The sequence below is a fragment of the Anabrus simplex genome, chromosome 14 (assembly GCF_040414725.1).
Source record: "Anabrus simplex isolate iqAnaSimp1 chromosome 14, ASM4041472v1, whole genome shotgun sequence".
NCBI classification, from domain to species: Eukaryota; Metazoa; Arthropoda; class Insecta; order Orthoptera; family Tettigoniidae; genus Anabrus; species Anabrus simplex.
In genome coordinates this window covers 72070372-72092264 of record NC_090278.1, presented here as the reverse complement: position 1 = coordinate 72092264, position 21893 = coordinate 72070372, and the positions used below count along the sequence as shown (strand labels likewise).

The 21893-nt window shown below is 38.6% G+C and overlaps 1 protein-coding gene across 2 annotated transcripts in view; it reads left to right on the top strand.

Annotated features, from left to right (window-relative positions):
• Positions 1 to 21893, top strand: part of pum (pumilio) — a 978781-nt gene that overhangs the window by 892751 nt on the left and 64137 nt on the right. For both annotated transcript variants that reach the window (XM_067158497.2, XM_067158496.2), the window contains exons 9-13: positions 5920 to 6022; positions 8935 to 9021; positions 9188 to 9256; positions 15928 to 16094; positions 18290 to 18431. In XM_067158497.2, the coding sequence (XP_067014598.1) occupies positions 5920 to 6022; positions 8935 to 9021; positions 9188 to 9256; positions 15928 to 16094; positions 18290 to 18431 (568 nt within the window). The remainder of the gene's footprint in view (positions 1 to 5919; positions 6023 to 8934; positions 9022 to 9187; positions 9257 to 15927; positions 16095 to 18289; positions 18432 to 21893) is intronic.

Here is a 21893-nt window from a genome sequence, read left to right as displayed (position 1 = left end):
TGGCAGGTTCGATTTTAGCTTAGTCCGGTGGTATTCGAGGGTGCTCAAATATGTCAGCCTGGTGTCGGTAGATTTACTGGCACGTAAAAGAACTTTTTCGGGACTAAGTTCCGGCACCTCGGCGTCTGCGAATACCGTAAAAGTCGTTAGTGTGATGTAAAGCAAATATCATCATAAATTGTGGGCTCCCAGACCTTCCGTTTCTCATCTTCCAGTACCGTCCTGCTCCATGGCTAAATCTTTGGCATTCTTGCCTTTAGTTTAAAGGATCACGGGTTCTATTCCCGACCGATTCGGGGACTTAAATTACATTGGCTAATTTATCTGGCTCGGGAGCTGAGTGTTAGTGCCGTAACTATTATTTAATAAGTATCCTGAATATTTTTCACTGCCCCATTGCAAATTATGGAGAGTGAGTTTCATGTAACGGTCAGTTGATAGGTAGGGCCTGTTATATATTTAGTACCGATGACATGCTGATTTTCATCACGTTTTCGGTCGCAACCTCGTCTGTAACATCTGTGAAGTTTGTCTGATACTAGTTTATGTTCTGTCTACGAAACAGGTATATAGTTCAGTATTTCTTCGCCTGAAGTGGATCTTGTACATTTCTTTACGAGGGAGAGTTTACTAAAAACTTGTAGCCAGCGTTTTATTGGTCTTCCAGTTATATAAACTATAAAAACGTGTGGGTCCTTTGAAATCCCGGCCCCTCTCCACTACGTTTGGGCGGCCATTGATACCATTCCAGGATTCACTTGGCATTTAATTGGGGAAGCGGGATGTCTACCTACAAATTAATGAGTGCATCCCGTTCTAGTGTTCTTAAACCGTTTTGTAGGATGGATGGGAATGGCCGGGCGAAAATGTGCGGTATTAACACTTGGACTGCAGAGGTAGTTTTCAGAAGGTGTGTTGGAGTAATGTTGCGGATCACTTGTGGTGAGGACAGAGCAACGAAATGATCTGCCTCTTTTAACGCTAAACCGAGGACTTGATCCTATAGGTAAAACGGGGAAATACTTGACCATGATATACGAAAGTTACGATGTTCCGAGGACATTTTCGAGATGATCGAAATGGCATCTGGGTATTGTAGAATAGTCTATAATCTAGAAATAGGCTCGGAATTACTTTTGGCCGTGATGGTAACTCGATCAGAGAATTCTTAACTATTTTCGTGGGGGCGCTGTTGCAAGCTGTCGGTCGTGATCCACAAGCCAGCCAGCCGTGACGGTGAGGTCAGCGCCTTCCAGCTTTATGGCTCGATAGCGAGCTTTTCACTCTGCGTGAAGGAATTGCTTGCCTCTGTATGGAGACGTTATCATTCCTCTCAGCAGCAACACACATTCTTCTATCGATTACACAGTAGTGTACGTCTTAGTCAACAATCTCCATCAAGCGGGTCCTTGTTTCAAACGATGACTTTGTACGCGAACAGTTGCGTGTTCGATCATCGCGGACTGTAATGTCTTGCACCGTATTGCCTTTTATTGTTCTTAATAGAAAATGATTTTCTGGGCAGATAAACTATTGATTGGTTGATAAATGAGCAATAGTCTATAACAGGCTGAGGAAAGCAAGGGATTCCAATCACCCTAAGGTGGAAGGTATCGGGCAGAGAAAAGGAACGCCCATAGACGGAAAAACAAAAATATTTAAGTCGCGCAAGTTAATGCCGTATCTGTCGGGAGGAAAAAAGAGTTGATCAAGGAAGGTTCAGCAGAAAAATGGATGAGAATATATCTGGTTGACTAGAAATCTCGTGTTGGTGTGGAGAGGAGATTTGGGAAGCGGTGAAATGCACATTTCATTGTTGACTTCCTAAAAGCCTATGATGAACGCGGATCTCCACCGGACGGACACTTGATGCATGTAGGAACGTTCAGCTCATTTGGTACCTCTATCAAAATGCATATTTTTAGAAAGCTACTCTATTGGTTTCTCCGTGATACCAAGAATGGTCTGCGAAGATCCGTAATCCATGATGTATTGCCCTTCGAATAGGAGGAGGACCTGAAGGAATGATAACTTCCGCTTCTCTTTGACCAGGCTGTTGGTAGTCGTCTCGTTATGTATGTATTATATGTATGCAGAGGATTTGGTACACTTGCATCAAGCGGTATTGGAATTACAAACTCTGGGTGATAAGTCATATTTCTCTAATGTACAGAACTTACTTCGTCTGCCACCACTGTGTTTTTCCTCATTTTATTCCAGTCAAATCCGTCGGTCTTCATAATAAATATTAATCTATGTGGCCAAATTTTTTGACTTGGTGGTGTGTGTAACAAGCCTATGGCATGAAGCCTCGGTTTCCGTCAAGAAATGAGAAATCTAGAGAACACAACGAGCAACTCTAAATTGCATTTTATGAATCTTCATTGTTCTCGTCTGTTCTAATTTCTGGAGAGTAGAAAGCAGCCAGCAGGCGCATCCTTAGCTCACAACAAAAGGATTTCACGCAAAGCCAGAAATCCGTTTTCTCTTGGCCGAAGGAATTAATGCGTGCAGTGCACTAAGAAATTGTACTTGGTGGACCTAAACTCCATTATTACCTCACGATCGTCCTCCGTTTGTATATTATTCTTTAAAACTTCAGCACTTACATCTTAGCCTTGTGTATCTTCTAGTATTCCATTATGTTTAGGCTAATAAATAATAACGTATTGTCTCCCCTGTGGGGAGGGATGGTAGAAAACGCCAACTGTATCGCCTGCCTGTCGTTAGAGGCAGCTGAAAGGGACACCGGAATTCTTGGAAGAGTGTGTCGGCGAGCGTGGGGCCCTGAGCTGAGTCCTGGCATTATTTCCACTTGTGCCAGGCTCCTAATTTTCGTGTATCCTATCCGACCTTCAATGGCCAACTCTTGTTCCTATCCGACCCCGACGCTATTAGGGCATTCAAGACAAGGAGTTGTACATTTTCATGCCCGTCGTGACCCTTGTCTTTCTTTGGCCGATACCTTAATTTTTCAAAGTGTCGGGCCACTTCAGTACTTTTCTTTCCGATTAGTGTTGCTAGGGGATGGTTACCAAGTTGTACTTCCTCTTCGAACAATAATCATATCTGCTTCGTCTAGTAAAAGAATAATCACCACTGCAGCCATAGACGCCCAAGAGAGATCCAGTTTACTCTAGGTCCGCTAGATGGCAGACAGAGTAAACCGGAACGTCGAAATTGACGAGCAGACAGCCAGATGGCGTCAAATCGAAATGTCTGCAAATGGTAGCTGAGGCCATACGATTATTATTATTATTATTATTATTATTATTATTATTATTATTATTATTATTATTATTATTATTATTATCACCACACCTCTTAGCTACCGTTTGCAGGCATTTTTATGTGACGACGTTTTGACGACCTACACGTCAGTTTCGACTTTGCCAAGTGACGGGGTGAATGGGACCGCTATTGGGGAATCTGTGGGGATAGTTTTCGTCCTTCAAAATTCGACTGTCTTTGCCGGGTAACTATCAGTAAATAAACCAGAGTAAACCTTTAGACAAGATCTGTTTGCTTACGAGGCTGAGTTTAGTGCAGGAGGAACTGCAGACGCGAATTGTTTTAATAGATTTAGATTTTTAGAGCATACGTAATTCGTGAGATTTTTATTCTTGCCTGATGTGATCCTGGTTTTGATAGTAAATTAATGATCACTGTTGTATACCGCATCTATCGAGCGTAAATGTTGTGATGAATCGAAGTTCTTGAGCATACATTCTTTTAACTCCACAAGGGACAGCATTTTAATTTCACATTTCGGAATTTATTCATCCGTTAGTACGAATGGTAGCTTGTAAAAGGACACATTTACTGTGAAAGTTTTGGGTATCTGATCGTTGCTTTTAACTGCTTTCGGAGTCAGCTTATTATATCTTTTATATTATTTTTTAAGGGCGGTAATAAATAATAATAAAGTATTTTGTGCTAATATCACATCTCCATTTCTTGGTTACTGGTATTGAGGATATGCAGTTCACAGCAAGGCGGTTTTTAAGACACACGAGACCCTAGCGAAAATAAAGTTTTGGATAGTCATAGTGCACCGTTAGAATGTGTGTCCTATTACGGCACCTCTTTTTTTAAGATTTATCATTACACCAATGTTTCTTGTGTTTATTTACTACAAAATCAAGTTATGCAGTATTTGTTTACTACAACCTGTCTTGATGTTGGCATGTGCCTTACAGCTGTTCGGAATGCTGTCAGAACTTGCAGTTCTCATTGTTTGACCTTTTGTCACGCAAGGGGCCAGATGTGCAGAGACGACTTGTAGCTCTTCTGGTCGCAGCGTGTATTTCCTTTGTTAGAAATTACTGATGGGATTTTAACCTCCTCTAATTCCACTGGCATGCCGATATATGATGTACTGTAGGATGAGTGTGGTTAACCCTCGAAGTAGTACAGTCTTGTCTTCTTCATTTTGAACACTTCTCTCGCCCCTAATCTGCTGGAGTTAATCGCGTTCCATAATCTGTATTGAAGTTTTTTTTCTTCAAGGAGATTCTACAGATAGGGTAAGATTCCACGTACTGTGACCAATAATTAGTGCCTCCATTCTACCGATAGAAGAGGTCGGAATATTATGATGGACCCGTGTCCCAAGCTTGTCCGTAGTTATCATACTATGTATGGTCGACATCCAGAGGAATGGCAAGATTAAAAAAAAAGACGTGACTCCGTTCCTCCCTAGATCGCACGCGTCAGGCAGACGTCCGCTCACGACCGGCTTTGGGACATTAAAGTATCGGGATCGGTGACCTTTCTACTGCGATAAAATATAAGAGGTATGGGAGAGCAGAATTTCCTCTTCTCTTTGTTACTAAGGGTCCTCGGGCAAGCTTAACATTAACCACCGTAGGACACTAGAAATAAATCATAGAATAGTATCGGAAATAGTTCCCATATTATTCATCAAAGAATGGATTTGTACTGTGCATAAGATGGGAAATGTTATTTTCTACGAGTTTTATTGTGTAGCATTTATTGATAGGTCCTGTATAAACGGAAATATTTGAGAATTAGTTACAGGAAACGTCTAACAATTCCTATATCCCCCAGCGTGATCAAATTATTTGTAACCTCGAATGTAATGCCTTCTCTCCTGACCTTTATACTGTTTTCGTATTAAATTCTATTTGGCTGTTTTCTTGTGATGCCCATACATACATACATACATACATACATACATACATACATACATACATACATACATACATACATACATACATAGATATCATGCGTATTCTGAACATGGCCGACAAAACCATTTTTAAACATTCTGACCACATTACAGACAAATCTCTTGTTTACAGGTGATTTTTTGAATAGGCCCAGGCCCAGATTAGGCGAATGAGGATCGACAGCAATGGACTTGTATGTGTAGGAATTCTAGGCTGTTGAGCCCGAGTCATGAGAGCTTGAACGCCGGTGGTCGGGCCTGTACTGTGGTTCTCTACAGTTTCCTTTTTAATAAGTTATTTATGTCCGTCTGTCAGTTTTAGGAAACTTTTTTCTATTGAGGACTATCAGGCCTTTACTTGAAGCAGGGTTTGAATGACAGGATATTCAGTAGCAAAACAACTGAGTTATCAGATTTTTATTTTATTTTTTATTTTTATCACTTATGCAAGGGGAGAGAGGGAAAAAGTTCTTCGGTGGAGAGTGGGCATCTGAAGGGCATACAAAGGTTTGGTGTGGATAATGAAAGTGCAGAGCTTGGGAAGTGTAGCACTATGTTACATAATATACCATTTGTGCAATACCATGTTCACTTACGGAGTGTTACATGTTGTATTTGTGAAACTAAAATATCAAGGCTTGCTTTTTTAAGCTTTGATGCGAGTTTGTGTACTGCAGTTGTAAGCCTTAATTTTTTTCTAACAAGAGGTTTATTTTTATCTGTTGCAGCAACTGTTTCGAAGCCAACAGCAGCAGCAACAAGCGACTCCGCAGCAGATTCAGTTATTACAGCAGCAACAGTACTTGGCTACCCAGCAACAGCAGCAACTGAGTGAGTGTCTGACCTTGTTTGGTCACCTCTTCTCTTAACCTGTAGCTTCATTTGCATCTCTAGACTACAGCGGGGCCATGCTCCTTACTTTCGTCTTTCCTTTGTGACCTCCTTTGGTCAACTCTTGCTATCTTCCGGCCCCGACGGTATTAGATTTGCAAAGACCAGGAAGTCCTTCATTTTAATTTTTTTGATCTTTCCTTCTCTTTTGCCCATAACTTCATTCTTCTCTTTTCATTTATTGCCTCTGAGAGATGAGAGGTGGTGGTGGTGGTGGTGATTACTGTTTTAAGAGGAAGTACAACTAGGCAATCATCCTCTATAACACTAATCAGAGAGAGAAAATGGAGGGGATCGACACTTCAAAAAATGAAGGTATCACATATCATTTATTCTTATAAAATTTGTCCACCTATTCAATACATTACCCCCTGTGGGTGAGGGACGCAGGCGAAGAATTCACCCACGGTATCCCCTGCCTGCCGTAAAAGGTGACTAAAAGCGGCGACCAAGGGATGATTAAATTAAAACCATGAGATTACTTGTAATTAGTACCGTCATGCAAGGAACACCATGGGTCGCTTTTACTTGTGCGTAGTACCACTGTGTTAGGTACAAAAGAGGTTTGTGATTAGTAGCGACAGTGTGTAAACAACAAGCATCATCATTCAGTACATTCTTTTTGCAGTGCATATATTTACATTACATTAAGTCGCTTGGAACTAGTTTCGACGTAATGTAAATATAATGCATTGCAAAAAGAATGTATTGAATAGGTGGAAAATTTTATAAGAATAAATTATATGTAATCCCAGATCAATATGAATCAAAAATGAAATTTATAACCCTTGAATATGAAGGTATCAGCCAATGGAAGACAAAAGGCCACAAAGGGCTTGAAAATGAAAGGCTCCCTAGGTCTCGCAACCTAATATCGTCGGGGTCGGGTAAAGAACAAGAGTTGACCAAGGGACGTCAGATAGGATAGATGAAAGTGAGGAGCCTTGCACAAGTAAGTGGAAACAATGTCAGGACTCAGTTAAGGGCCCCGTGGTCGCCAACCCACACTACGAAGTTAAGTCCCATGGGCCCCTTTTAATCACCTTTTATGTCAGGCAGGGGATATTGGGGGTGTTTTTCTATTGCCCCTACCGATAAGGGGAGGAGTTATGAGGAGGTTCTTATTTTCACCGGCCCTTAAAACAATAATCACCACCACCACTTCTCATCTTGAATATACAGGTTGGAGACCATGCGGCCTCTAGCTAAAACTTGCATTGCTTCCTGAACTTGCGCCAGGCTCATTGCTATCTAACCTGCTTGGTGTATTCTTGTTCTCTTTCGACTCAGTTGTATTTAGTTTGTGAGTCTTTTAGTTTCACATCATTTGTGGCCCTTCTCTTTCTTTTGTTCATACTGTCATTCTTGAAGTGTCAGATATTATCCCTTTTCTCCTCTATGTACATTTAAAAATTGATGGTTATATTGGGAGCTGTTAATGTAGCTGTTTTGCCTCTCAGAACAACAATCAGCACTATCAAAACCACCAAGATTTCTTCTCAGTATCAAGGGTTATAAATTTCTCTTTTTGATCCGTATTGAACCAAGATTACATATAATTTACTCTTATAAAATTTTTCCATCTATTCAATACATTCTTTTTGCATTGCATATATTTACATTACATTAAGTCACTTCTTAGTAATAGCTATAAAGACTAGCAGACATTTCAGAAGAAAATTACCTTTCGAATTTCCTCTTTGAACTAATCTTGTAGACTGATGTCAGGAAATCTCTCTTTGACAAAAGTGCTTTAGCATAGTCTTGTTAATTGCATTCAGGGCACAGTCCCGATGACAATTTTTACAGTAGTTCATTGTTATTGTCGTCATCATCATCATTTTCTAATTCCAGTTTCCTGGGTGTGGTCTACAAGCGTTCGCTCACTATCTCTTCCTGTCTACATACATCATCCCATTTGAGACCTCTTTTTCCTGCACATTTGATTTCAATGTGTCTATCCAGTGTTTTCTTGGTCTTCTTTCTGGTCTTTTTTCCTTGGACAGTTAGGTCGAAGTATTTTCTGGCAGGTCTCTCGCTCTTTATACAACACAACACTTCAAGTTGCGCCATACACATTCAGCACATTACTGGGCGCGCTAGTGTCCACTAGCGTGACCGCCTGGGCCCAGCCGACGTAAGTTTCCCAACAGGCCACAACAGACACCGATGTCCACCTTAATTTATTCTAGTTTTTGACGTTAATGTTTACTTTTGCGTTAAAAGCACGGTAGAATGTTGCTACTGTAACACCAGAGACCAAAAATACACTTTTGGCCCACAGAGCAAAATTTTGCTTGGTGCTCAACGTGTTAAATTGTTTTGTATGAAGTACAGGGTTGTATGAAATAAATCTAGCTTCTGTTATACTAAAAATGTAAACGTTAAGGTCGGGCCTGCCCCCTGATAATAAATAAAGGGCCGCGGTATTTTGACCATGCAAAGGTGGCGTATGGTTGAATAATGTTTTTATAGTCTCATTGTTCTGTTAATTTGGGAGTTCATAAAAATTTAGCCTTTAAAATAAAGAAAATATTTCTAAGTCAACTTAGTTTCTATGGTTTATGGAAAGAGACTTCCAACGGTGTGAATAATCATTAATTATTACATGCAGGAAATTTTAATCTCGCCATTCTCATATGACCTGGGAAAATGGAAATTTAGACACAAAATTAAAGTGAGAATATGAACTACAATTAGGTTTGGCAGGATAGCTTTTACAAAATTTTAAGCGATTCAACAGGTCTTTTAAAACAAATAGCCTTCGCTTGTTTTATCTTTCCGTATATATATTTCTCCACTTTCCTTGTTCACGGTGATAAAGAGTTGTAATCTTTTTCTTCCTGTTGTAGGTCTTGCAGCACCAGCCACAGCGTTCACGAGTGCACCGTACGTCATTAATGCAGCCCAGGAACCCTACGTTGGGACCCTCATAGCAGGTGAGGTCATGAGTCAGTCATTAGGATCCATGGGATATAAAACTGCACAATGGATCATTAGTAAAATAATATCAGTCAGTAATAGAAATGTGCAGTTTTGAAAACTAAAATCCAATCTTAGGGATCAGGAAAGAGAGTTTTTCCTTTTTTTCTTCTTTTTTTCTAGAATCTCTAATAGGTTTGAAACCTGAAGGCGTCATAACTGATCCTTTTGTTCAGTATGGTGGAAGACGAAGTAAGTAATAAATAGACTACTTGTTATTCATATCCTAAGTGCCCAGCGAAAGTTGAAAGAAACTCATTTCTTTTGTAGCACATTCACCACCAAACATGTTGATTGATATTTACCTTTTTAAATGCCATTTACAGATGTTTCAGAACACTAGTTGAAATATCTGTTCATATTTCTCATTGATGGTATCTAAATATCGGGAAACTTACTATATTGACTAATGAAGCTTTGATATATTGATTTTTGTACTTAGCTTTGGGAGTTTGAAATAATTACAGCCCAAATTGGTTAGGACGTTTTTGTGGGGACCAGAAAAAATAGTTATAAAGAGGGAATGTGCTAAAAATGAAAAACAATTTCGCTAATAATTTAAGATTATGTTTGAACGAAAAAATAATTGCTTTAAAAACATAGAAACAAGTGTTTACAATTGTAATTAATGAAATAAATAACAAATAATATATTTTAAGAACACTAACATACTAAAACATCAAGGAAAAGCATTCTTAGAAACGTGAACTATACACACATCCCATCCAGCATCTGGGCGATTTGCACACGTTTCATGTGTGGATTGGCATCCACTTTTTCCTCAATAAACAATTTTTCATCATCTATAAACTGTCTAGCTTTCTTCTTCTCTCACCGAGCTCGATAGCTGCAGTCGCTTAAGTTTTTAATTTTTTTATATTGCTATTGGCTTTACGTCGCACCGACACAGATATGTCTTATGGCGACGATGGGACAGAAAAGGGCTAGGACTGCGAAGGAAGCCTCTGTGGCCTTAATTAAGTTACAGCCCCAGTATTTGCCTGGTGTGCAAACGGGAAACCACGGAAAACCATCTTCAGGGCTGCCGACAGTGGGGTTCGAACCCACTATCTCCCGAATACTGGAAACTGGCCGCACTTAAACGACTGCAGATATCGAGCTCGGTGGTCGCTTAAGTGCGGCCAGTATTCGGGAGATCTTAAGTTCGAACCCCACTGTCGGCAGTCCTGAAAATGGTTTTCCGTGGTTTCCCATTTTCAAACCAGGCAAATGCTGGGGCTGTACCTTAATTAAGGCCACGGCCGCTTCCTTCCCACTCATAGCCCTTTCCTGTCCCATCCTCGCCATAAGACCTATCTGTGTCGGTGCGACGTAAAGCAACTAGCGGAAAAAAAACTTTCTTCTCCTCTATAATTGAATGTACTGCACATAAGTATAGTAGGCCAATTTTATGTACGTTGTTACACAATTCACTTACGAATCTAAAATGAAGGACCAACATGTCGGCTGTATACGTAAGTGCAGTATCCCTAATTTACGTACGTTGTTACACAGCTCACTCGGGCCTCTTTCAGACGGTGCGGGAGCAAAACATGCTTGTGTGTATGCACGGGTGCACTCGCTTCCACTGACTTGCAAGCACAGCGGGTCGAGTTGTGCAAAACTCCCTGCGCTTTCCAGTGGATCCTTCTCAGCACTCTTTTCAATGTAAATAATAGATATGGACCATAATCATCTTCATTTACCTTCTACACTTAAGAAAATACAAAAATAGTTCTATCATGCTGTGTCCTTCTCATTTCGTTAGAGAAGGGGATACTCTCTCAATAACGGGTCTACATGATATCACGCTTTCCCAAACACAGCTAGACCACTGGTATTTCTAACATTAAAGTTATTAAGTCCTCTGTGTATATTTTGGGTTCGATAATAACCGCGGTAAATCACACAGGAAAAAAAAAGCACACAAATAACTTTTAAATTGAAAATGAGTAATAAATGTCAAATGGGTGAGAGCGGGCTTACTTTTTTTTATCATCTAAATCCATTTCTACTTCCTTTCAGATACATTGTCATTTTCTGATACAGGTCACAGTACTGATGTCGTGGGGCACGATTGATCTGTTGTGTATGATGACATGCCTAAAAACTAATGACCACTAACAAGTAACTGCGAGGGCAGGACAGTAACTCACTAGAGACTGCCTGCTCAAACATTTTCCCCGCGCGCAGTTATTCTCTGCCTCCACGTCATCTGAAAGCTTCTACTTGAACAATCAGTTCTTAGTTTAGACCTAGGCAGACCGGCGGCTAAACATGAAAGCGGATCGAACCCACGCGATCTGAAAGAGGCTTCACGAACGTAAAATTGAGCACCAACATGTCAGACACAAAGATAATAAGATTTGCTTGGACTGACGGTCCCTGCAGCTGTAGGCGGACATGCAACCGTGCTCCGGGGCCGTGAAATTAAATTCTCTACCAAATCCTTACTCAGGCCAGTAGTTGCTGCCACATCATGCATGCAGCGTGGCCAGGAATGCTAATTTAAATTTCTTATGGTGGAAATTACGAACTACTGAAGAGTGACATACAGTAAATGTCCTATCCAGGTTTCTTTAGCATGTATTTAATAGGACACGTCCTGGGACTTCGAAATAATGGCGTAATGACCAGGGAAACACGCTAGAGAGGGACGTCTTCACCAGTTTCGACTGTATATAGTTTCTATTATATTTCAAAATTGAACAAGATTTTGTTTACAAACTGTGTGTGTACTTCCTCTGCATATTATTGACAGCATACAAGGCGTAATAATTCTGAAAACTTTGAGAAGGCTTTGAACAAAGTAGTTACAGATGATATTCATTTCAAGTTATGAAAATATGGTTTATGCTGTGGACATTGAATACGAGGAAATTTTTAGGCTTATAGAAACTAATGTGCTTCGGAAAACTTTTTTACGTCGTACTGACACAGGTCGTATGGTAATGATGGGATTTGGAGGGAAGTGGCTGTGACATTAATTAAAGTACAGTAGCAATTAATTGGCGTGAAAAGGGGAGCCATGGCATACAACTTCAGGGCTGCCGAGAGTGGAGTTCGAACCCCACTTCCCGAATTAAAGCTCACAACTACGTAGCCAACTCTGGAAATCCATTGATCTGTTTCAGATGTATAGGGCATGTCTATCTTCAATCCAGAAACTCTACCCTAATCTTAAAATACTTTAACATTTCACTTGGTTCTTTTCTCTCTCTCTCTCTCTCTCTCTCTCTCTCTCTTTTTTTAAGGAAATTAAAATTGAACTGTAACTGTATAATATTTGTATGGAATTGATGAAAATGGCTGGTTTAGGAAGATCAAGCACCCACCACTGAGCAGGGTTTGGGAGGAACAGATGCAGGAGTGTTAAATACTATACAGTCTACTAGCTGTTGTACCCATTGTTGACGGAACTTTCACGTAGCGTGTGTGATTACATTTCTCTCATCTCTTCCTGTAGTTGCTGAGTTCCTAAGGCATGTAGGTGGACATTCTCTCCCTGTCAGCAACTTGTCATGATGCAGTCACTTTCTGGCTCTCTCTGGCCCAGTGCAGTTTCGTCTCTCTTTTTTTATATAGTTTATTTCTTCTGTCTGCTATAAAAGCCAAGTACCGGTAAAGAGCGATGATCAAAACATTTAAAACGTTGCTTGTATGATCTCCATAGAGAGTTACTGATTCTTGGACTTCAAACTTTCGGACAATCGCCACTGATGATTCACTTATTTTTCACTGTATTGGGAAAATGTTACCCAAAAAACTCCTGCTTTTTTTTTTTTTTTTTTTCAGGAGCAATTTTCATACAACACCAATAGTCAGAAAAGAATATAGTTTTATAATTTAGGCCCCCTCTGAATCCCTCCTCATGCAGAACTTCTTGAACAACGTGTAGTTGAAAGTGAAGCTTTCACGGTGTGTAGAGTTATTTAGTTCTTCTTCCTGGTTGAACCCTCTTGCTGTTCGCTGAATTTTGCATACAGTTTGCTGATGTTTTAAATACAATGCAGTATTACATGTAACTAATCTCATGATTGGACCCGTATTGAATTTGCTATGATATGCTTACAATATTGTGATTTTTATTCCACCTTTTCAATACAATTGGTTTTATGTTGTTAGATCATAATGCTACAACACTAATTTATAGGGGCATGTTTCGCTTTAATTTCGAGCATCCTCAGCCTATGTAATCATCTCAAGGTTAAGACCTGTCATATTTAATTTGCTTTGACAAATTTGTGCTTAATTATAATTCTAAAATTAAGTAATAAAATATATAAACATAGGAATTTGTGAACACATTAATAGTTTAACAATATGAATGACTATACTAAATTTGGAATAACCGTTAATTCTGAAGATAATGACGTCCACAACACAGTATCCTCAAATGTTGAAAATTTGGCTAAAATTGTTTTGTCAAAGTTCTAGTTTATTAAAAAAAATTGTAATTTGACTTCTATGTTAAAATTTGAGTCGTAATTATGGTTAAAACTTATTGGTGTCTGAAGATTAAAATCTTGGTTACGTTGGAATTCAGCTTCACATTTTAATGTTGAGGCTTGCTACTATAATTTAATAGTTTTGAACAGTAAAATGTTGAATTAATTAGTTTCATCGAACTAGTCTTGTTTTTACGATCAGATTTTCCATTGGTAGTAGTTTTTATTTATGAGGGTTTTAGTCAAAAGGGACGTCAATCCAAAATTTAGAGGAGTTGATTTGTTTCTTTCATAATATTTGAATGATGGTGCGTCCCTTTGACAGCTACTACAAAACCTTGTGGACTTTGTTACATTATGGTGACAGTTATTTGTTGTGGTTCTACAAGGAGTAGATTGACGTCCCTTTTGACTAAAACCCGCATAAATAAAAACTACTACCAACGGAAAATCTGAGCGTAAAAATAAGACTAGTTTGATGAAACTAATTAATTCAACATTTTACTGTTCAAAACTATTAAATTATAGTAGCAAGCCTTGACATTAAAACGTGAAGCTGAATTCCAACGTATCCAAGATTTTAATCTTCAGACACCAATAAGTTTTAACCATAATTACGACTCAAATTTTAACATAGAAGTCAAATTACAATTGTTTTTAATAAACTAATAGTTTGAGAAAACAATTTTAGCTAAATTTTCAACATTTGAAGATACTGTGTTTTGGGCGTCAACATCTTTAGAATTAACAGTTATTCCAATTTTAGTATAGTCATTCATATTGTTAAACTATTAATGTGTTCACAAATTCCTATGTTTATATATTTTATTACTTAATTTTAGAATTATAATTAAGCACAAATTTGTCAGAGCAAATTAAATATGACGGGTCTTAATCTTGAGATGATTATATGGGCTGAGGATGCTTGAAATTCAAGCAAAACATGTCCCTATAAAATAGTGTTGTAGCATTATGATCTAACAACATACAACCAATTGTATTGAAAAGGTGGAATAAAAATCACAATATTGTAAGCATATTATTACAATGCAGTAGTCGAAACTGGTTAAGACGTCCCTCTCTAGTGCGCTTCCCTGGTTATAACATCTGTATTCCAAAGTCCTAGTTCATGTCCTATTAAATACATGTTAAAGAAACCTGGATAGCATATTTACGTCACTCTTTAGTACGTTCGTAAACTTCCCACCATAAGGAATTTAAATTAGTGTTACCGGCCACGTTGCGCGCATGATGCACCAGCAGCGATAAGCCTGGGTGAGGATTTGGTAGAGAAGTTAATTTTACGGCCCTAGAGTGTTGGCCTACAGCTGCAGGGAACGTCGGTCACAAATGAAGAGGTGTTTTATGTCAAACAAAAAGATGGCAGGATCATCTAACAGGCCATATGCTTAGACATAATAGGTTATTAAAGAAAATAAGAGAGGGTTCCATGGAGGGGAAAAATTATTGACAGCGATCAAGATTAGAGTACATAACGCAAATATTAGATGACATGAGATTTGACTCCTACTACGAACTGAAAAAGAAAGCAGAAAAATGTGAAGAATGGGGAGCTACTGCCGCCAACCAGCCTCACAGCTGATGACTAGAGAGAGGGAGAAAGAGAGAGAGAGATGAATTGTGTAAAAACGTACATAAATTAGGCCTACTGCACTTACGCATAGTGGTTTGCAATGCATTCGGTTATGGAGAAGAAAGCTAGGCAGGGATGCTAATCCACACATGAGACATGTGCAAATCGCCCGGATGTTGGACATTCCTACGATAAATTTAAACATAATTGCAAGCGACGTTTATAGTTTGTGTCTTTAAGAACGTTTTTCCTTGATGTTTTGCTATGTTGGTGTTCTTAAAATGTATTATTTCATTATTTATTTCTTTAATTATAATTGCAAACACTTGTTTCTTTGTTTTCATCATAATTATTTTTATGTTCAGACCTAACCTTAAATTTAACAGCGTGATTGTTTTTAATTTTTTAGTACATTCCCTCTTTAAGAGTTACTCTTTTCGGTCCCTACAAAAATGTCTTAACCTGTTTTGGTTGTATTCTTTGTCAAGGCGACTGAAATACCCCTGCTTGATTCGAAGTAATCAGTCTCAGACTGTGTGGCATGTACACAAAACAACATAGTTCAACCCAGAAGAAGAACTAAATGTATAGTAGTTAAGTTCCCACTCATCCTTATCCTAAAATTAAATACGAAGTTTCATTAACCGTTTACCCATGATGCTGCAACAGACAGACAAAAGTTAAACTAAATCCAGTATAGGCTGCTAACTTTCTTGTCCAGTACAAAAGGTTAATATTAAATATGATTTCTTATCTATAGATTAGTGATTGAATGTTGCCTGGTGTGGTCTGAAAGATACTTTCTCTGTGTGTGTGTGCAGGTCCAACTGTCGTACCTCAGTACTATGGCGTAACACCATGGGGTGTCTACCCAGCGAACCTCATACAACAGGGTGCTGCAGCTGCTGCACAACAGAGGCGGCCGCTCACACCATCGTCAGCAGGCGAGCTTCCTACCAGCACCAACAACCTCACACAAGTGGCCAACGTGAGTAATGTCAGTGTGCTAATCAATTATTACAATTATATATTTCTCTGTGTAATTTACTACAATTTTCTGCAGTTTAGGGTTTTAGTAATTTTGTCTCCAAGGAGTTATTTTACTTGCCAGTAAACCTAGCTAACTTAACTCATTGGCATCAACTGATGGACAGGTTCCCTATGGGAATAAACATCTTTATCGTCTGATGGAACCATTCCGTACACCACCATTTTTGACCAAAAGCCAACGTACGGAACTGTTCCATACTAACTTTTAAGCGCTAGTAGTTCAAGTCATTGACAAGAGATGGATCTTGCAGCACATGCTGATTATTCCTTGAAGTTAAGGGATTTTTCTAAATAAGATGCCCTCTATTAAGTTCATAGAATGGTGCGACGTAAAGCCCCTAGGAAAAAAAAAAAAAGTTCATAGAATGCTGTATAAAAACACAAAATGTGACCTGCTTGCACTTGTAGTAAACAAACGTGGCTGGAGACGAAGATACCTTGAAGTGGCTACAAAATAATGACGAACGTTTCGTCAGTGACAAGTGTAGGGCCATTTTCCAGTTCCTATCCCTCCAACAGCATCCTTCCAGGCCCTGCAGAGTGTACAAGGCTCATAAATTAAGGTCAGAAGTCAAGTGGCTATATGAAAAATGTGGTGTGCTACTTCATCTGGAGAGTTGTTTCAAAAAGTATCACTTGGTGATTCGCTACTGAAGACCGAAAAACAGTAGTGAATATTTAGGCATTTATCTGTGATGAAAACAGCTTTCTAAAAATGTAAGTTTTAAAAAAAAAATTCTCAGTAAACCAAGTTACTGCATAATTCTCTAAAATAAATAATTGTCTGTCCCTGTAGGCATAAATTCAGATTCCAGTGGATTAAGCCGTCCCATGCACCATGATACATCTTAGCACTTGGATGTGAAACCTGTTTATTTTAAGGCCTATTTCGTAGATTATATGTAAGTTTTTTTACGTCGCACCAGCCCGGATAGGTCTTAATGCGACGATAGGACAGGAAAGGCCTAGGAATAGGACGGAAGCGGCCATGGCCTTAAGGTACAGCCCCAGCATTTGCCTGGTGTGAAAATGGGAAACCACGTAAAACCATCTTCAGGGCAGCTGACAGTGGGGTTTGAACCCACTATCTCCCAGATGCAATCTCATAACTGCGCACCCCTAACCACACGGCCAACTCACCCGGTTTTATATGTAAGAAACTATTTGTTTGAGGCTCAGCTTTTACCATATCAACTATCTATCTCCCTCAGGTCATCGCCAGAGGAACAAATAAAATTTAAATATTCAACTTTCTGCCACAACTTGAGGTACAATTTTGTCTGAAGATATTACCTCGAGTTATAGTTCTTTGTGTGCAAGTTAATAACCCGGATTCCTTCAGTCAGGAGTTACAAGTGTATCCAAAATTACTTTGTCCTGTTAAAGTAGGCTCTCAGAAAGGGAGTACTTTTTCCTCTTCAAAAATTAAACTATGCTTAGTGTCCTATTGCTTTCATTTTAGGGAGAATATAGTCTTCCTTATACCTTTTTCAACAATTACAGGAATACTGAGTTTGATTGCTCTAGTTTTTATGGTTCTAGAGAGAAGTGTGTGTAAAAGTTTTAGAATGTCACTTTCAAGAATGTAATGTTAGTCAAGGAGGAGAGGCAGTAGTGCCATCATTTAAAATATGTTTGCTGCAGAATGGTACATGTATGATATATTTTTGGATTCAGGAAAGCTTACTCTGTTCAAAGAAGTGAAAAAGCCAAATGAGATTTTTTTGATTAATTTTTGTATCCAGGTATTCACAGAGAACAAAGTTGATTAGTTGGTAGAATGTGCCAGCCAATTTCATATGTTCATTGAAAGAATTTTTTGTGCTGCTCTGAAAGACAGATTTTTAATACTATTATATTTGATTGTTGATTTTGTGTGGTGGAATGGTGGAAAATCTACACATCACATCACCCTTAGCGATATGAGGGTATTTTGTAGACTGACAAGTGACCTAATGAGGAGAGTACTACAGTGTAGATTAGCAAGAATCAACAGATGTTTTCTTTTCGTGGGGAACATTTAATAGACACAAAGATTACCGGTCAGTGGTGAGAAGGAATAGATGAACTGAAAATTATGTACATTTCTTATTTAGCTCCTTACAATTTATACCACTAAATAATGTGTTTCAGGTTCAAGGCCAGTATCAGGTGATTCCAGGGTACTATGACCAAAGTGGTTCCTTTGTGGTAGGAAACGTTCGAGGGATTGGCAACGCTACGCCCATGAGATTAGTGTCGCCAGCACCCGTCATTGTCAATGCTGGCACACCAGGTTAGTACTGTGCTGTTCATCACCACATTACATGTACAAACATTGTGGATAATGCACATAAATTATGTAGAATTTCTTTGTATATAATTCTTTTCATGTCCACTCACCTTCCCAGAATGCTCATGTAATAATTTTTCTTCATCATTTGAAAGAAATCAGATGCATTTAGGTTAACATCCAAAATACATTGATATAAAAACATGGCAGTAATATCTTCCCTTATTTTCTTCAATTTTTTAAAAAATACCCAAATAAATATATATATATATATATATATATATATATATTTTTTTTTTTTAAGTTCCCAGTCGTAACTTTCTGCCAGCCAGATTGGGGCTGTTTGCTCCATAGACTGTATGAAACTAACAAATACAGGGTGATTCAGTTATGCTCTTCTCCGGTACATGGTGTTTTTAACATGCTCGTTTGTCTTGTGCTGATCGGGGTGATTAGTGGGAAGGTAACCCAAACAACAGTAAAACGGGCATTGAAAGAAGTTACGAGAGATGGTGTTGAAACTACCTGCCTTTTTCCCCACACATTTTTGGCATCTCGTTAGGAAATTTTTTATCTCTAATTGGTGTAGTTCCAGTGGCAGTGCGTTCTATATGTTCAGTGGTTCAGTGAACCCCCTAGAAATAGATGAGTCTATGTAAAGTGGTTTATTACAGCCTATTCCTTTAATAAGCCCTGTATATCCACGCGCATAGCGGTATTTTTGACATCAGCACTCTGTTGCTCTTCTGAACCAGCGAAGTGGTTCAATTTCAGGACTGCGGAAGCGGGGCCGTGAGACGTAAGGAGGGTGCACAAGGTGAGGGGCATTGAGGAGCAGGGAAAACATAGCCCAGGAATCGCTGGCGACTTGACCAGCGATACACAAGTTACATCGAGCAGTTCCGAAGTTAGCCGAAGCACTGTCAGAACGGTTAACGTTACCCGTATGTGGTAGGTTTTGGAGGGGTTTTTAATTTGATGATTTTGCAATTCTGATGTAATTAACTGCAATGACCCAGAATATTTTGGTAACTACGTTTTGTATAGCATCAATAGGCATACGTAGCCAAAGTTTATGTAATTAATGAAGCGTTTCATCAGCAAGTGGTGATGGTGATTATTGTTTTAAGAGGAAGTACAATTAGGCAACCATCCTCTATATAACACTAAACATAGAGAAAAAATGGAAGGGATCCTACACTTTGAAAATGAATGCATCGGCCAAAGAAAGACAAAGGCCACGAAGGGTGTAAAAATGAAACACTTCCTGGGCTTCGAGTGCTCTAATACCGTCGGGGTTGGAAAAGAAAAAAACTTGATCAAGGGAGGTCAGATAGGATAGACGAAAGTGAGGAGCCTGGTGCAAGTAAGTGGAAGCAATGCCAGGACTCAGCTAAGGGTCCCGTGGTCACCAACCCACGCTCCCAAGTTGAGAACCCCAGGAGCTTTTCATTAGTAATGCGTGTTTTATGAGAAGTAAGCTGCAAATACGTCAGTACATAAACAACAGTAGTCTGCCTAACACGTTCTTGAAGAAGTTATTTGTACGCAAGCAATGTCTTCAAAATCAGAGGAAATTCGATCAGCTTTTTAAGTAATTGCACATTATATTCTCTGTCTTTCATCTTCATTGTTTTGGTAACATCTTCGAGCTGTAGCAGTGTCCCTTCAAAGGAAAGTCGTATTTCTAATCAAGCAATGTCACTATTTTACATCTATGTAAACATCAAGTAACAATAAATCTCAACAAGTTATTTTCAACAGCAGTGAACCCCCATACACTTTATCCATGCGCCGCCACTGTGTAGTTCACATTCAGAAATTCCGGCAATTACCTGGCAAATATTATGTTTCAATTCTTGTAAAATATGTGGGTTCGTCTTATATGCTGTATTTTTTAAGTTGCCGCAGAGTTAATCGCAGGTAGATACATTGGGGGACTGAGGGTGCCACAAAACCATACTAATAACTCTGTTCTGTGCAAACACTTAACAATTTTTTTCTCTTGGAATTATTTGCAGTGTGAGCGGTGGCAGAGTCCTGTTGAAAAATGGAAAAATCATACTCGCTCTTGGTTAATTCTCTGAAAAAGTGGGTTAATCTACCATATTCTCAGCAAAAAACGAATGGTCCTATGATTCTTTCATTTCTGATGACACACCATTCTCAGATTTTCGTGTCGTGAAGCCTTGCATGTGCAAAGTCAGATTTAACAGCACTCCAATAACTGTTGTATGTACACATGTAACCATGGATTTAGAACTGGGCCTTCTCCAAGAAGAATATTAAATGCGAGTCTACTATGTACAGTCACCTGGTTGAGGAATGTGCCACAGTTTTTGTTTAATTTTCCACCTTTAAGTGCAGTAATTCAGTAGCCATTTGTATAGATCCGTGTAAAATACCCACTTGTATGAGAAAGTAAAGTGACTATTTTAGGAGAATTTTTCGAATGATGACCAGTGTCATCTAATTTTTGTCTGTGAGAATCCTACATTACTTTTTGCTTCCTTAGGTTGGTTACTTACAGTTTACATTCAATTTACAAATTATACATTTATTATTCACCTATTCAATACCTACAGTACAACGTTTTGTGGTTATATAATCATAAAAGATTGAAAGGTTGTGTACATGTTTTGTCCTTTTTATTGGGCATCATCAGCACATTAGCTAATCTTAAAGCAAAGAATTTTATTAAGAATGATTACATTATTGTTTATGAAAAATTGAGATGAGATGATGTGATTTTTTTTTTTTAAACAGTGGTTTGGAAATTTGACATGGGAAGTATAAGCACATGTTAAAATTACTGTAGTATATTTTACAATATTGTCTAAAAAATTATTTGTAATAAGAAGTTTTTAAAATCAGCATGTATCTGGAACTGAAATGGATCCTCTTCTTAGTGAAAATCAGTAATATTTGCCGCGGTCGCTGCTAAGTAGATCAGAGGATGAATTTTGTTTTAAATTATGCGTTCCAACTGTTAAAATTAGGTTAAGAAGAAGCAAATGGTGTATCTTCGTTGAGTTGAAGTAGGAACTCCAGTCAGACCAACGCTGCTAACAAAACCAGATAGACACTCACACAGCATTTGAGTAAGTATCCAATTTTACGCAATCCACAACAATGTACAGTCACATACGTTTTAAACACACACATCAAATACGTCTTTTTATTTTTTTGCACTTTAACAATACTCTATCCGTCGAGATTCCTACAACATCTGGAAGACCACACTTATATGTGAAAATCAACATAACTTTCAAACACAGATAGATCTCCAACTTATACTCCATTTCAACGATTACACCAATTGAACTCAACGAAGATACACCATTTGCTTCTTCTTAACCTAATTCTAACAGTTGGAACGCATAATTTAAAACAAAATTCATCCTCTGATCTAATTAGCAGCAACCGCGGCAAATTTTACTGACTTCCACTAAGAGGAGGACCCAT